This window comes from Tenrec ecaudatus, chromosome 5, assembly GCF_050624435.1.
Source record: "Tenrec ecaudatus isolate mTenEca1 chromosome 5, mTenEca1.hap1, whole genome shotgun sequence".
NCBI classification, from domain to species: domain Eukaryota; kingdom Metazoa; phylum Chordata; class Mammalia; order Afrosoricida; family Tenrecidae; genus Tenrec; species Tenrec ecaudatus.
Genome location: NC_134534.1, coordinates 146,449,933 through 146,463,360, shown reverse-complemented (window position 1 = coordinate 146,463,360; position 13,428 = coordinate 146,449,933). Strand labels below are relative to the sequence as shown.

At 40.7% G+C, this 13,428-nt stretch overlaps 1 protein-coding gene across 1 annotated transcript in view; it reads right to left on the bottom strand.

Annotated features, from left to right (window-relative positions):
• Positions 1–13,428, bottom strand: part of DNAH12 (dynein axonemal heavy chain 12) — a 185,315-nt gene that overhangs the window by 44,974 nt on the left and 126,913 nt on the right. Inside the window, exons 49-54 of the mRNA XM_075550753.1 lie at positions 11,829–11,960; positions 10,714–10,803; positions 9,723–9,863; positions 8,008–8,249; positions 7,298–7,445; positions 6,847–6,992 (exon numbers count right to left, since the gene is read on the bottom strand). Coding sequence (XP_075406868.1) covers positions 6,847–6,992; positions 7,298–7,445; positions 8,008–8,249; positions 9,723–9,863; positions 10,714–10,803; positions 11,829–11,960 — 899 coding nt within the window. The remainder of the gene's footprint in view (positions 1–6,846; positions 6,993–7,297; positions 7,446–8,007; positions 8,250–9,722; positions 9,864–10,713; positions 10,804–11,828; positions 11,961–13,428) is intronic.

The following is a 13,428-nucleotide window of genomic DNA, read 5'->3' as shown; positions in this document are numbered from 1 at the left end:
ATTAAACTTCATTAAAAAACCTGTGAAAGGGAATTTTATTCCCCCTTATTTTTCAAATTTAGAAATTCAGTCTAAAGTTTACAAGATTAATTCAATATCAGAAGTAGAATCTTGTGAGCCCGTAAGTTGTGTTCTAACACAATAAATGGCATTCCTGATCATTTTAATACATGGAATCTGCTAACATAATATGAAACTTATGTCCCACAATTATATTCCAAAAGCTCAACTGTTATGAGATATGATCCTCTTGCTTACAGAGGGGTTTCCTCGGTAAGGAGCAGCACCACAAAGCGAGTGTCTTCTTGGTAATTTTGGAGATCTAGGCGCCATCAGTTTAAGTGAGCCCTGGAGGCACAGTGGTGACAAGCTGGGCTGCTGACTGCAACGTCAGCAGTTTGAAACCACCAGGCACTGCACAGAGAAAGATGGGGCTTTCTACTTCCATAAAGAATGAGTCTCAGAAGCCCACAGGCACAGTTCTACCCTGTCTGATAGAGTGGCCATAAGTCAGAATCAACTCTGTCATGATCATTTCTTTTGTAAGAATTAATACCAAACTAGTCCCAAGAAGTTGGAGCTTGAGAAAATCCAAAAAGTCCAACTCTTGCAAGATGACAGTCAGCTCCCTCACTCCCAATCCTCCCTCAGGAAGACTCCCTCACAGTTCTGGGTTTGGTTAATCTTTGCAGTGTCCCACAGCATACATGAAAGGTTGAAGAAATGCCTCGTCCAGGGGTGGGTGCAGTTCAGCCCAAAGTCTCAAGGTCAGGGAGGGGTAAGGCAGACGCTGGAGCCAGAGGACAACCTCCACTCCTGGCCTTGCTGATGATGCAATCACTCCCCGTTTCTCAGTTTGTACACAGCAGCATGGCGTTGTTGGGAATCTCGTTCACAATTACTCACAGGTGAAGCCTATCAGTTTCTTCCCCCACCTTCTTACTGGACCTGGCAGGGAAAGGTCATTTGGTGGGAGTTACCTGGTGCAATGAAATTTCACCCAAAATGAATACTTTATTCTCCACCCTTGGACTGTATCTTATTGATGTGCATATGATCTGGGGTCTCAGTCAAGCCATTTCCAGGAAGCAATGACCTCCTGCAACTCTTAATCAGTCACTCCAGAAACCATTTTCTCTCCTCTCAGCTGTCGCATATAATTCCTTACATCCATTGTAAGGAGTAATAAGTAGGAGAGCCATCCAACAAGGAGTGTGGGTTGATTCACACGCTCGACTAAGGTCAGATCTTCTCACCCTGCCCCGTTCGTTAGCAGATAATGCCCTCTAAAATGAGACTATGGTCACACGTGTATGGAGTCCAGAATTTAACACAAGGGATTTTGGCTGAAAGGACCATATTCGTTGACTATAACTCAGACTCGATGGCAATGAGTTTGAAGTTTTTTTAAATCCATCAGTTTACGAACTTTTCCTATAAGGACGGTACACAGACTCAGTGCCCAGGAACATAGGGTTGATAGTTTATGATATCAAAACAGGATTGGCCTTTTCTCTCCTCAATGTTGCTGCCGACTGTCCTGAGTTCCTTTGATATTTAGCACAGTACCTTAATTTATCTTTTTAAAAATACAACACTTGGAGAATGGCAAAATGGCAAACATTTTATTGCATATATACTTACCGCCCTCCTCCCAAAAAGACACAGACAAGCAAGTGTTTGATCCTGGTCCCTTCGGCACTCCTTTGTGTTCCAACAGCGTCTACAGCACATGTCGCTTTCCTTTTGCCTGCACACCAGCTCTGCAGTCAGCCATTTACAGAAAAAGTGAACTGTGTGCTTTTACTGTTCCTGCCCCCTCCAAAGGCATACACTTCTAATGCTAGCTAATTGGCTGTATTTATCTTTAGCTCAAATTGTACTGAAATACTACTGAAAGCACCAAAAGGCCCTAGTACTAGTTAAAATTTATTTTGACTACCACAACAGCCAGAACAAAGAAATTTTGCAAATGAGGAAGCTATTTTTCATTTAACTGATTACTAAATGGTTAGTAATTAAACTAAATACATCGTGCTCCCCAGCACTATTTCACAACTCAAAAACACCTCAAACTCACTGGCACCAAGTAAACATAGCATCCCTACAGGACAGGGCAGAATCCTCCTGTGAGTTTCTGAGGCTGTTACTCTAGAGAAAAAAGACCTTGCCTTTCTCCTGCAGAGTGGATTTGGTTTCCAACTGCTAACCTTGAGGTTAGCGATCCACTGCATAACCACTATATCAGCAGGGTTCCTAAGCACTATCTAAAGGAATATTGTTTTTTTTCTTTCGTGTCCTTACTGTTGTAAAAATGTGGCATATGTTCATTTGCCTGCAACAGTGACAATATTTGTAAATTAACACTCTCTAACCGTTGTTCTTGGTAACTCAATGGAGATTTTTGTGTAGAAATCTGACTTTCATTTAGTACAATCTTATGTATGGTTCAAAATGCAGATGCAATAAAATGGAAGATTGAGAAAGTTGACAACATACCAAGAATATCATATGGCAATACACTATAAACAAAATCAAAGACAGCTGACACTTGGAACAGAGCACACATAATGGGCTAATGTTCCTATCATATAAAAGACTTAAAAACCGAGAGGTACGGACCAAAATTTTTAAAGAAAAAAAAATGAACAAAGAATTTATAAGACAGATGAAATTGCTTTTACTCAAGAAAATGTTTAAAGTCATCTATAGATAGATAATTATAAATTAAAATCACATTAAGATACCATTTCTTATTTATCTGAGAGTCAAGGACTAAGACAGCAAATTCTGTCTCAAAGCTTTGAGGGGACTGAAATACTTCTTATACGTTGCTGTGAAAGCAAACTGGTCTGAGCCTCTTGGAGGGGCATGGGACAATAGCTAACAAACAGCAGATTTACTGCAAAGGCCTCTTTAAATTGTTAAAAAGCAAAGATACCATTTTGAGGCTAAAATGTGCTTGACCCAAGCCATGGTATTTTCAATTTTCTCATAAGCATGCAAGAGCTTCTGGACAGTAAATAAGGAAGAACCGATGCACGGGCATTAAGAAGCTGGCAAAGGACCCGGCATGTCCCATGGGCTGGCTGCCAGAAGGATGAGAAACAAATCAGTCTTGAAGCACAGCCACAGTGCTCCTCAGAAGTGAGGACGGGGGAACTTTGGCATGGTACCAGGGGACGCAGTCTCTGGGGAAGGACAGCATGCCTTCAATGAAGTCCGTAAGAAAGAGGAAGACCCTCAACAAGACGGACTGACATCATGGCTGCAGCAATGAGCTCAAGCATCGCACGCTGCTGCTGCTGCTGCTGCTGCTGCTGCCAACTCAGCAACCACCACCACCAGCACCACCACCAGCATGCATACCCGATTTCCAGGAACTGACCCTTATGATCGACATTGAGCAATACACCTATATATATTCCATTGCAGCAGTGTTAGCAGGCGCAAGGCATTGGAAGCAAGCTAAATGAGAATTAGTAAACAAACGGTGATACAGTTCTACAATGATGCAGTCTGTGTACAAACTATATAAATAAACTGGGGCAAAGGGTAAGTTCTCTCCTTCAGAGAGCGCCACAGAATGACAATGAAAGGAGGGCTAGAGTTAGAGAATCAATATTTGGCAAACACCTAGTGACTGTAATACTTGCTGTGGCAAACACCCAGTAAAAATTGTTCCAGGAGGGAGCCGCCCACCCTGCCTGGAGAGAGGTCACGGCTCGGGCTGCTATGGCTGCTCCAGCTCTGTGATCTGAGTGCCCGGCTGCCGCCATGGCCTATTTGTGAGGAGAGACCATGAAACTCCAGCAGTGCAGAGCTGGTGGCTGATGCCCCAATCCGAGGAGCACAGACGGATACTGCCCAATGGAGACACTGACCGGAGCGGCCCGTGCCTTGGCGGCATGGCCAGCAGCCCCTGTGGGAGCAGTTCAAGTCCGCCTTCTCCTGCTTCCACTACAGCACGGCGGATGTCAAGGGCTCAGACTGCATAGACCAGTTCCGGGCCATGCAGGAGTGCATGCAGCAGTACCCGGACCTCTACCCCCAGGATGACGACGACGCTGAGGAAGAGAAGGAGAAGCCGGAAGTGTTAGAGGGAGTCGCTCCCACGGAGGCGACTGCAGCCCCAAAGGAGGCGGGCTCGAGTTCATGAAGGCCACAGGCCTGCGAGTTCACATCCAGATGGACCTTACAGAGAGGCCTTGCAGTCGCCCTCAGAAAAACCCTCTCCTTCTGTTCCGTGCACTGTCATGTATCATTCTGTGAAGCCGTGGTCTTGGCCGTTTAAAAGACAAACTGCAAAAGCAAAACAAAAAACACGGGTGTCCTCCGGTAAACCTGTCGGCAAAGGTAGATTGTTCCCCTCTCAGGCTGCCCTGACTTCCCACTCGGAAATAATGTGCTGAGTCGTCTCAGCAAGTAAAAAAAAAAAAGGTCCAGGAAAGACTCACCAATGGATGCTGCAGCCATGCATAAACGAAAATGAAGGAATTACATACCATCAATGCCTCTCTCCACATGATACTTCTTAATTACCAAAGAGTTAAAAGTAACATTACCAGGAGAAACCCAGAAGACATCACCTTAACCAAGAAATCTAAATTAGACTCATCAGTAATAAAACAAATCAACATCATGTGCCTCTTCCTATGACATGTGGAGAAGGACACATTAGTTCTGTGGTATTTTTGGTCAAGAACACACTACTTGAATTTCATTGTGAGAAACCATTACACAACCCCCAGCTGAGGGTGTGCTAGGAAGTAGCTGGCAGGACTTTGAAAGAGAAAGATGTAAGAATCATGCCAGATTTTAAAAGAATGAGGAATCTTAATTGAACTGTGGAATCCTGCCCTGGATCCCGAGACAAGAAAGGAAATGCTGGGACAATTAGAACACTTTGAATGAGGTCCATAGAAATAGCAGTGTTACTTCCCTAATATTGAGAACTATACAATAGTTATGTCAGTGCTCACCTTCAGAGATTGGGCGAAGATGCACTGGAATTCTTTGTACGATATTCAGACACATAAAAATCTGAAAGTATTTCAAATGATAAAGTGGAAAGCATTGGTTGCATTTTAAAGTGGGATTATGATAAGAAAACAAGGGAGGTAAAACCAAATTGGAGCTAACACAGGGACAGGAACAGCATAAAACACAGTCAACTATCTAAGGCCCCAAACTCATTGCCATCCAGTGGATTCAGACTCAGGCTGACTACATGACAGGGAGCACTGCCCCTGTGAGTTTCTGAGGCTGTAAATCTCTATGGTGCAGCTGATACGAGTGGAACTGCTGACCTTGCCATTCACAGCCCAGCTCACAACCCACCGTGCCACCAGGGCTCGGGTGAAGATAGAAATGTTATTCATTTTAGATAATAAGTGAGGTAAGTCCGGAATGCAAGCTACAGTTTCAATAAAACCACTTGGAAATAGGGGTGTGTTTCACAGTGAGTGGTCATGTGCACAGAAGAACGGAACCAGCCGATCCTTCGGAGACAAACCAATAAAGCAGCTGCACAGGGAGCAAGGCAGAAGGTATGTCCTAGGAGAGAGAGAGCGCGGGCTAAGGCTGCCGAGTTACTAATGATTTCTCTTTTCACCTTGTGCGGTGGCCCACCTTTTCTCTGAAATGCTCCTACGATGGTTTCTAATGAGCAATCAGAACAGACATTAGCTATATTCCTGGGTTTTCTGCCTATGGATGGCCAGCCTGGGCCCATTAGGCAAGAAGTGGACTCTTCGTGGAGGGCCATAATACAGATGAAGATTCAGCCTACCTGCCACGTCCATGGAATTGTCACTGTCATGTGGGTGAGAGTCTAAGGTCTGTAGACCTTTAACTAGCTAGTCCAAAAATAACATGTAGAGGGGGCAATTTTACCGGCATGTTTTCTGCCAAAAAATGGCCAAGGCCTTTTCCTCAATTTACGTATGGCCCAGAAACCTCTGGTCTCCTTGAATTTCAGTGAAGGCCTATGGATATCTCAAAGGCAATTTCTGAACCTTGATTTAAAACTCTGAATGGCCATCAAATGAAGGGAAATAGATTCCAAAACAGAATTAGTAAACATCCAAAGGCCTAATCCACTGGTTAACGGAACACTTTCCCTATTCTACCTGAGAATACATTCTTTTAAATAGATCAAATAAATGCATTTTCAAATTATACTAAATCTTACCAATTGCTTACAAGTGTCATTTTAAGAAAGTTTATGCTCAAATAAAACGATGATTGAATAAACACTCAAAATATGATTACACAACCCATATTGTATTAAAGCAATACTATCTATTTATTTCACTCCAGCGTAATAATTCAGAAGCAGGCAAGTTAGAGTTCTTGGATTCAAATTCTTTACCATTTATCAGTAAATCACTCTGTGCCTCAATTTTCTCATTGAAAAATGGTTCTCGACTCTTTCACTCACTCACTCTCTCACTCTCACTCTCTCACTAACTCACTCACTCACTCACTCTCATTCACTGACTCTCTCACTCTCTCATTCACTGACTCTCTCACACATTCACTGATTCACTGACTTACTCTCACTCACTGACTCACTCACTCTCTCACTCATTCTCATTCACTGACTCATTCTAAAAAAAAAAAAAGAAAAAAAATGGTTCTCATAAGAATATCTAACTCAAAGGAGTGTTTTGAGAATTTAAGCCACTTAGAATAATACCTGAAGCATAACAAGTGCTCAATGGTATTCAGCACAGTATATACATAAGCGTCAGTCACAGAAAAATATTTTTTAAATGGATTCTTTCCTTTTTTTCATGTTTGAGAGCTTTGAATAAATTAATGGGAACATATTTTGCTTCTCACCAACGCCTGGCGTTACTAACAATCACTCCGTTGTCGATGGAGAAGCTATCTGTTGGCAGTCCCGCAATGTTCCAAGCCCTAATTTTTACTGCATCCCCCAGGGTCTTGCTCAATGAGAACTCCTCTGAACATGGAATTTTTTTTTCCTGTAAGAAATAAACAAAAATTTGATAATTACTTCATGACTTTTGATTGAAATATTTTAAAACTGAAAAGGTTAATTTCACTGCAGTTAATTGTCCCTTACTACCAGAAGTGCTAAGGAACAAGGGGAAATGAATGAAAATTGGGCTCTAATAGTATTTTCCTGATGAAATTATTCGCAAAAGAGGAAGACTCCATATTTTCAGAGTTTTCTTCCCTCTCTCTTCTTATTATTATCATTCCCCCCAAATATCCCCAAATGTATCTTGGATATATATTTAAAACCCTATTAAATATAAACCACTACCTTACACAACAGGCTCCAAGTTTGTATACATGATTGTCGAAAGCCAGACGTGAAAGCGCCAAGGTAAGCTATTACTCCTGCAGATACTAAGATATCACCCGTCAAATTTTCATATATTGCCTGCAGGTCATCTGCAGCTTGAGACCATCTGTACCATAAACAAAAGGTCAATTAGATGCACAATGGAGAATGATGGAAGACGGTGGGTGATTGAAAGAGCAAGAGACCTCTGGTTCAAATTCCGTAACAAAATGTTGGGTATTTGAGTATATATAAAATGAGAAGGTTGTATCCCTTCCAGTTCTGAAATAATACAATACGTGTTTACGATATGCAAATAACAATCCATCTTCCATGACGAGAATATTCAGCATTTCTTGCAGGACGTGGTCCTTTACAATACACAAACATAAAACAAAGACCAGCATTTTGCTTCTTAATTTTCTCCAGGATGATTTGGTCTAGTGGTCTTGTTATTTGTTTTAGTTTTTATGCTGAAGCTATTAAGTGTAGAAACATTTAAGTTGTATAAAAGATGACAAACTACTGCTAAGGTTGATATTTTCCCCATTGATTGGCTAAGTGCCAAGAAAAATGCCCAACATTTGCAACCAGCCATTTAAAAATCAATAAGTGTAATAAATATCCCCAAAGGTTACATATGCAAGACTGGCATTCTTTAATCTTGTTAAAATTAGGAGAAATCTGACCTTGATTTTTCTCCACCAAGCCCTCCAATTAGTTTTGAGGCCCTTTCAAGTTTCTTAGCACAAAGTTCCACTTGGTCTTCTAAACGAGCTTTTTCCTCAGTTTTCTCAATAAATGTTTTTTGTAGATTTTCCAAATGATGTTCTACCGCTGCCAATTCAGCTCTCTTCTGGTTTAAAAGACTCATGGTCTCAGCTAAGGACCGCTGAGCTTCTGCTAAGCGTGCCTTCTTTGGAGCCACTACCTGTTCAGAAATAATACATGTAGCTGTAATGGGTCCCATGAAATTAATATCTATATAATTCCTTTATAGATATATGGATTAGGTATGCATTCCAGTAATGCATTACACAAACTAAACATTTTACCATAAATCCATAGTTCCATGCACAAAAGAAGAAAAACACTAATATACTTCATAAAGTCTATGAATTTATTCAAGGCTAGAGAACTATAAACTATAGAAATAACTCGGGATAGTAGAATGTCACAAAGAGCTTGAATTTTGACTCAGAATCAAGAAATGTTGTTATTCAAATTTCATACCATCTTTCCCACCCAGGAAGAAAACAAGCATACAATGGGAATAACAGGTGTGGAAAATACATGACTGTGCCTTTCCCTCCACACCCATCCCTATGAAATCCCAGAGGGGAAAAGTGTGAACTAAACTGGTAGAAAGTGCTGAACTCAGCTTTCTACTTTTGACTTCCCAGGAGACCTTGCTGGACAGCTCTTGTAGCAGTACCGGGGCAGCTGCACCAGAATCAAAGTGGCAGTGTGGACGGGAGACTGGACAGGTAGAGGGAGCCTGAGTACCTTGGCTTCCATGCTGTGGAGAAGACATCCTGAAGATCCCACATGCTCGACAGCACAGCTGCCAAGTAGACCCAGTCGACTTGCTATGGGACTACTCTGGAGAGGGACGAGGTGTCCAATGGTTGGATAGCCCAAAACACATTGACTGTATTCCTTTAGTGTGTTTACACTTGTCTACACCTGGAAACAAACCTTCCAAGCCCTTACCACTCTACAGGCACATGTGGAGCCTCCTTTCCCAATTTTCTCAACCTCATTATCCACTCTCTCCTCTGAGCTTGTGCTAGACATATGCTACCATGTATTTTTCCCCACCTTTTTATTTGTATTTTCTGCTCCTTGGGTGTAATTCTGCAAGCCACTCCAGGATAATATCTGTCTCTGATTCTTGCGAGCCGAACTTACAAAACACTGTGCTCTCAGCCATTTCTATTTAACCAGGAATTTGGTGTCAGTGGTACTGCATAAACGGTTCCCTACTGATGTGCGCCATTACTTCAGGGGATCTTCCCAAACTCTGCCCCGAACCCTACTGAAATCTTATCTCTGTAGTCCCAGCTTCAGACTATTGTGAATTTGCATTTGTCTTTGTTTCGGCTCCCCCCTCATCACTTCTTATATCCCCTTTGCGAAGGGCTTTATGAGTCAACTTGGCCAATTCCAATGAACACTGCTGCTCCCACAGCACTAATAGCCACACAGCCCCCACTAGGTTATGTCAACCACAGTACTTTCACCCGGAGGTGCTCAATCAGCACCTGCTGACTATGCTGCCTCAGGACAAGTCTTTCTGCAACTACTAAATTTTTGCATAGTGGTTGCCCAGTAAATCTATGCATAGGTTTTCATTTCTGGGAAGTTTTTTGGTAGAAAATGAATATATTAATCTCCAAAATACCTTTGCAACTCTATCATACACTTCCATAGCCATGATCCACTTGCACAAACCCTCGGCTGCAGAAGAAGCTTTTGCAATCTTAGGAGGGTCAAATTCAGGGTTTGTTAAGTATTCACTACGGATCTTCTGCATAACACTCACCTATGCAACACAAATTAAGATTTTAACAATTGCAACATATATCAGGTAATTCATAAGATGAAAATTAATCAGACATAATAAAATAGTTAAAAAATAATGTTGCCTTTAAAAATGAAGGCCAATACCATGTTTACAGTAATTTTATAAAATAAAAATGATAACAGAAACATGAGTCATAATATAAGCAAAATACGTAAACTTATTATAGATATTAAGGTTAGATGTCGCTTCAAAAAACAAAAGACTTGTGGGTTGGGAGAATTAATAGAAACAAGGGAAGTGAAAAATTAAGCATTAATAAAATTTTAAAGTGATAGAATGATACACTAGACTTTAATTTTACATACATTTATATATCATAGTCCTTAATAAATTATTTATTACAAAAAGACACTTGTCAATACACTAAGGCAATAGAGTCAAGTAAACAATACACTAAAAAGTAATTCACTAAATAAGTAGGAGCTCTGGTGGCATAGTGGTTACACGTTGGGCTGTTAACCACAAGGTCAACAATTTGAAACCACTAACTGCTCTGAGGCAGAAGATGGAGCTTTCTACTCCTATAGTCTTGGAAACCCGCAGGAGCAGTTCTACCCTGTCCTATAGGGTCACTATGAGTTACTATCTACGTGATGGTAATGAGTGTGAAGGCCCTGAAAAGCAGTGGTTTTATACATTATGAAAATCAATTCATAATATAGTCACCAATAAGTATATCACTTTACATATTATCTATTCCTACAATGAACTGTCTGCTTAGTTTTTATGTGATATTGCCTAATGTAAAGATCTTAAATATCTTGGCAACTTTTCTTAATAAGGAAAAAAAATCCAATAAAACACTCACTGGAATGTTGTCCTTGTCATATTCTCTCAAATCTCTTAAGAAATTCATATCTCCTAGAACCTTTTTGCTAGGTCCCCAGTAGTCTAAGACCTACAAATGAAATACACAGAAATATATCTAATGTGAAATTAAGTATGTTCAATATAAATTTTTCCTTGAAGTTTAAGATATTTATGCAGAAAATACTCATATTTTCAAAGCATCAACATATATATCCTTAGAAATAAAGAACCCTCCAGAACATGTTAAATATATTAAATACTTCAAGTATTAACATAATAATCAAAATTGGATTTATTAATGAAAACACTGAAACGCAATAGTTAAGAACAGCTAATTGTAAGCTTTTTGTTTCTGAGGCCTTACATGTCAGAATTTTATATATATTTAATAATCTAGTCGTAATAGCAACCTCATAAGGTAGGTACTATAATTATTTTTTTAATCATCTTATTGGGGTTCATACAACTCTTTTTTTTACATTTTATTAGGGGCTCATACAACTCTTATCACAATCCATACATATACATACATCAATTGTATGAAGCACATCCATACATTCCCTGCCCTAATCATTCTCAAAGCATTTGCTCTCCACCCAAGCCCTTTGCATCAGGTCCTCTTTTATTTTCCCCCTCCCTCCCCGCTTCCCCCTATAATTATTCTTTTAACAGAAATTTGGAGAGGCTAAGCACCTTGCCCAAGACAGTGCCCTGGGACCAGGATTTTGGGATACAACTTTACCATACTACTGAAATCAGTAATGCTTGTTGCATGCTCAGAAACCACACCTATCTGTTACGCATCACTGTCTCCAAAACCTTAGCTGTAAAAGCACGAAAGCTCACTGTCTATGCAATCCTAGTGATGGGTTGAACGAGGAGGTGATGGATGCAGTCGGGATCACATTGTTCTGATGCGACCCTACCCACACTGGCTTTGCTCTGCAAGGTACAGGGGTAGGGAGAGTGGCTTCCATAGTTTATATTGAGCCCATGTAACCTGGAAGACAATGTTTGCCACTGGGATGAGTACAACATTGGATCTGGTCATAGTTGCTGCTAATGTGCTCTGTGCCCTCGCTAATAGGATTTAAATCTGCACCCAATTATTACCTTTCCTCCAGTTCCCGAGGGATCTGAAATTTTTTCTGGTTTTATATCTTTCATGACACAAATAGCAGCCATAACAAGTTTAACACCAGATGGAGGGTTCTTCATTGATTTCACAATAGTAATATCAGCTGGCTACATAGAAAAAAAAAGCAAGCCACTTCAGAACGGTTTATTTTTTAATAACGAAGTTCTCAAAGTAATATTAAGGCATAATAAAAGCATTTTTAAAATTTGAAGTTGTAATCAGTCTTTTTGTTTTGCACGACTGGGCAAGAATGACCTGGAGAATCTAGCACAGATCAAAATCCAAGGATCCAAAACGTTGTGGGGCCTCGGAGCCTTACGAAGAGTACCGGGGTACAGCACTGAGCACTCAGCTACTAACGGAAAGGCCGGTGTCTTGAAACCACGGGGGCTCCACAGGACAGAGATGTGGCAGTCTGCTTCCATAAAGATTCATAGCCCTGAACACCCTATGGAGCAGTTCTACTCTGTCCTGCAGGGTCACTATGAATCAGAACCAACTCAAAGGCAGTGGGTCTGGTTGGGTTTGGTTTGAATCCTTTTGATGATGAAAGCTATAAACTCTCTAGAAAAAGAACAATTTTTTCCAACGTGCACACTAGCTGCATGTAATCACACACCAAACCACAGCACCCTTCATTTAGACAAAGAATCAGTTGTACGCTTATAGAAAATATTAGTTTTACTTCAGAAACAAGGAGTAAGTTCCAAGTCCAAACATGTTTTCTAGAAATGTCTATATTATTACGATAGACACTATGGATCCTTATTTCACTCACTCCCAAATTCTTCTGATATCCCTATTTATTATCTGTATATTTTAGTTTCTATGAGGCTAGAGTTGGGGATGAGACTTGGTTTCTCCATTCAGGTCCCTTGAGTTAGTAGAATTCAGACTGACTAAATGGAGAAAGCAGTGGGGCTTGTGTCTGTCTGGATTCTAGCAGAGGAGCTCTGGGTGTAGACCAGCAGCCTTGCAGGATGGCTCTACAGGCTTCAGTGTGAAAGGGGCTCTCCTCTAGCCGGCAGGCTGTTTCCATAGCGTGGCTTTGGAAGTCATTCCTGGCAGCTTAACCTATGATCTAATTCTTCATTCCATGCCGCGGTTCTGTAATCTACTTGTAAGATTCCCTGAAGACTTCTTGTCTGCTTTTAATAAACAGAATAGAGTCTCTTCTCTGCAACTGAATCCTAAAGTCATTTAGAACATTTGGAAAGTCTTCTTCAAATCAAACAATAGTTTAATTAATAAAAGAAGGTCTGCATTGAGCAGTGTGCTCTTTTAAAGATCTAGATACATGGGATCCAATTGTCAGCAGCACCTCAAAGGGTAAGTAAGAAGCTAGCGGGCAGTGACTTTATATTCTTGGGAGAAGAACAACTAGGAAAAGAGAAAGAGGATGGTGGTGTGACTTGAAGAAAGTAGTCAACGTCATTGAATTTGACAAATAGGAATTGTTGATACCTTTTGCTGTGTCCACATCCAACAGGGCAAAAATAAAATAAACACTTTAAAAAGGAGCCACACACTCTATTTGAAGTCTTCCAAAGACAAGGACCTCTGCTATGTCCACAG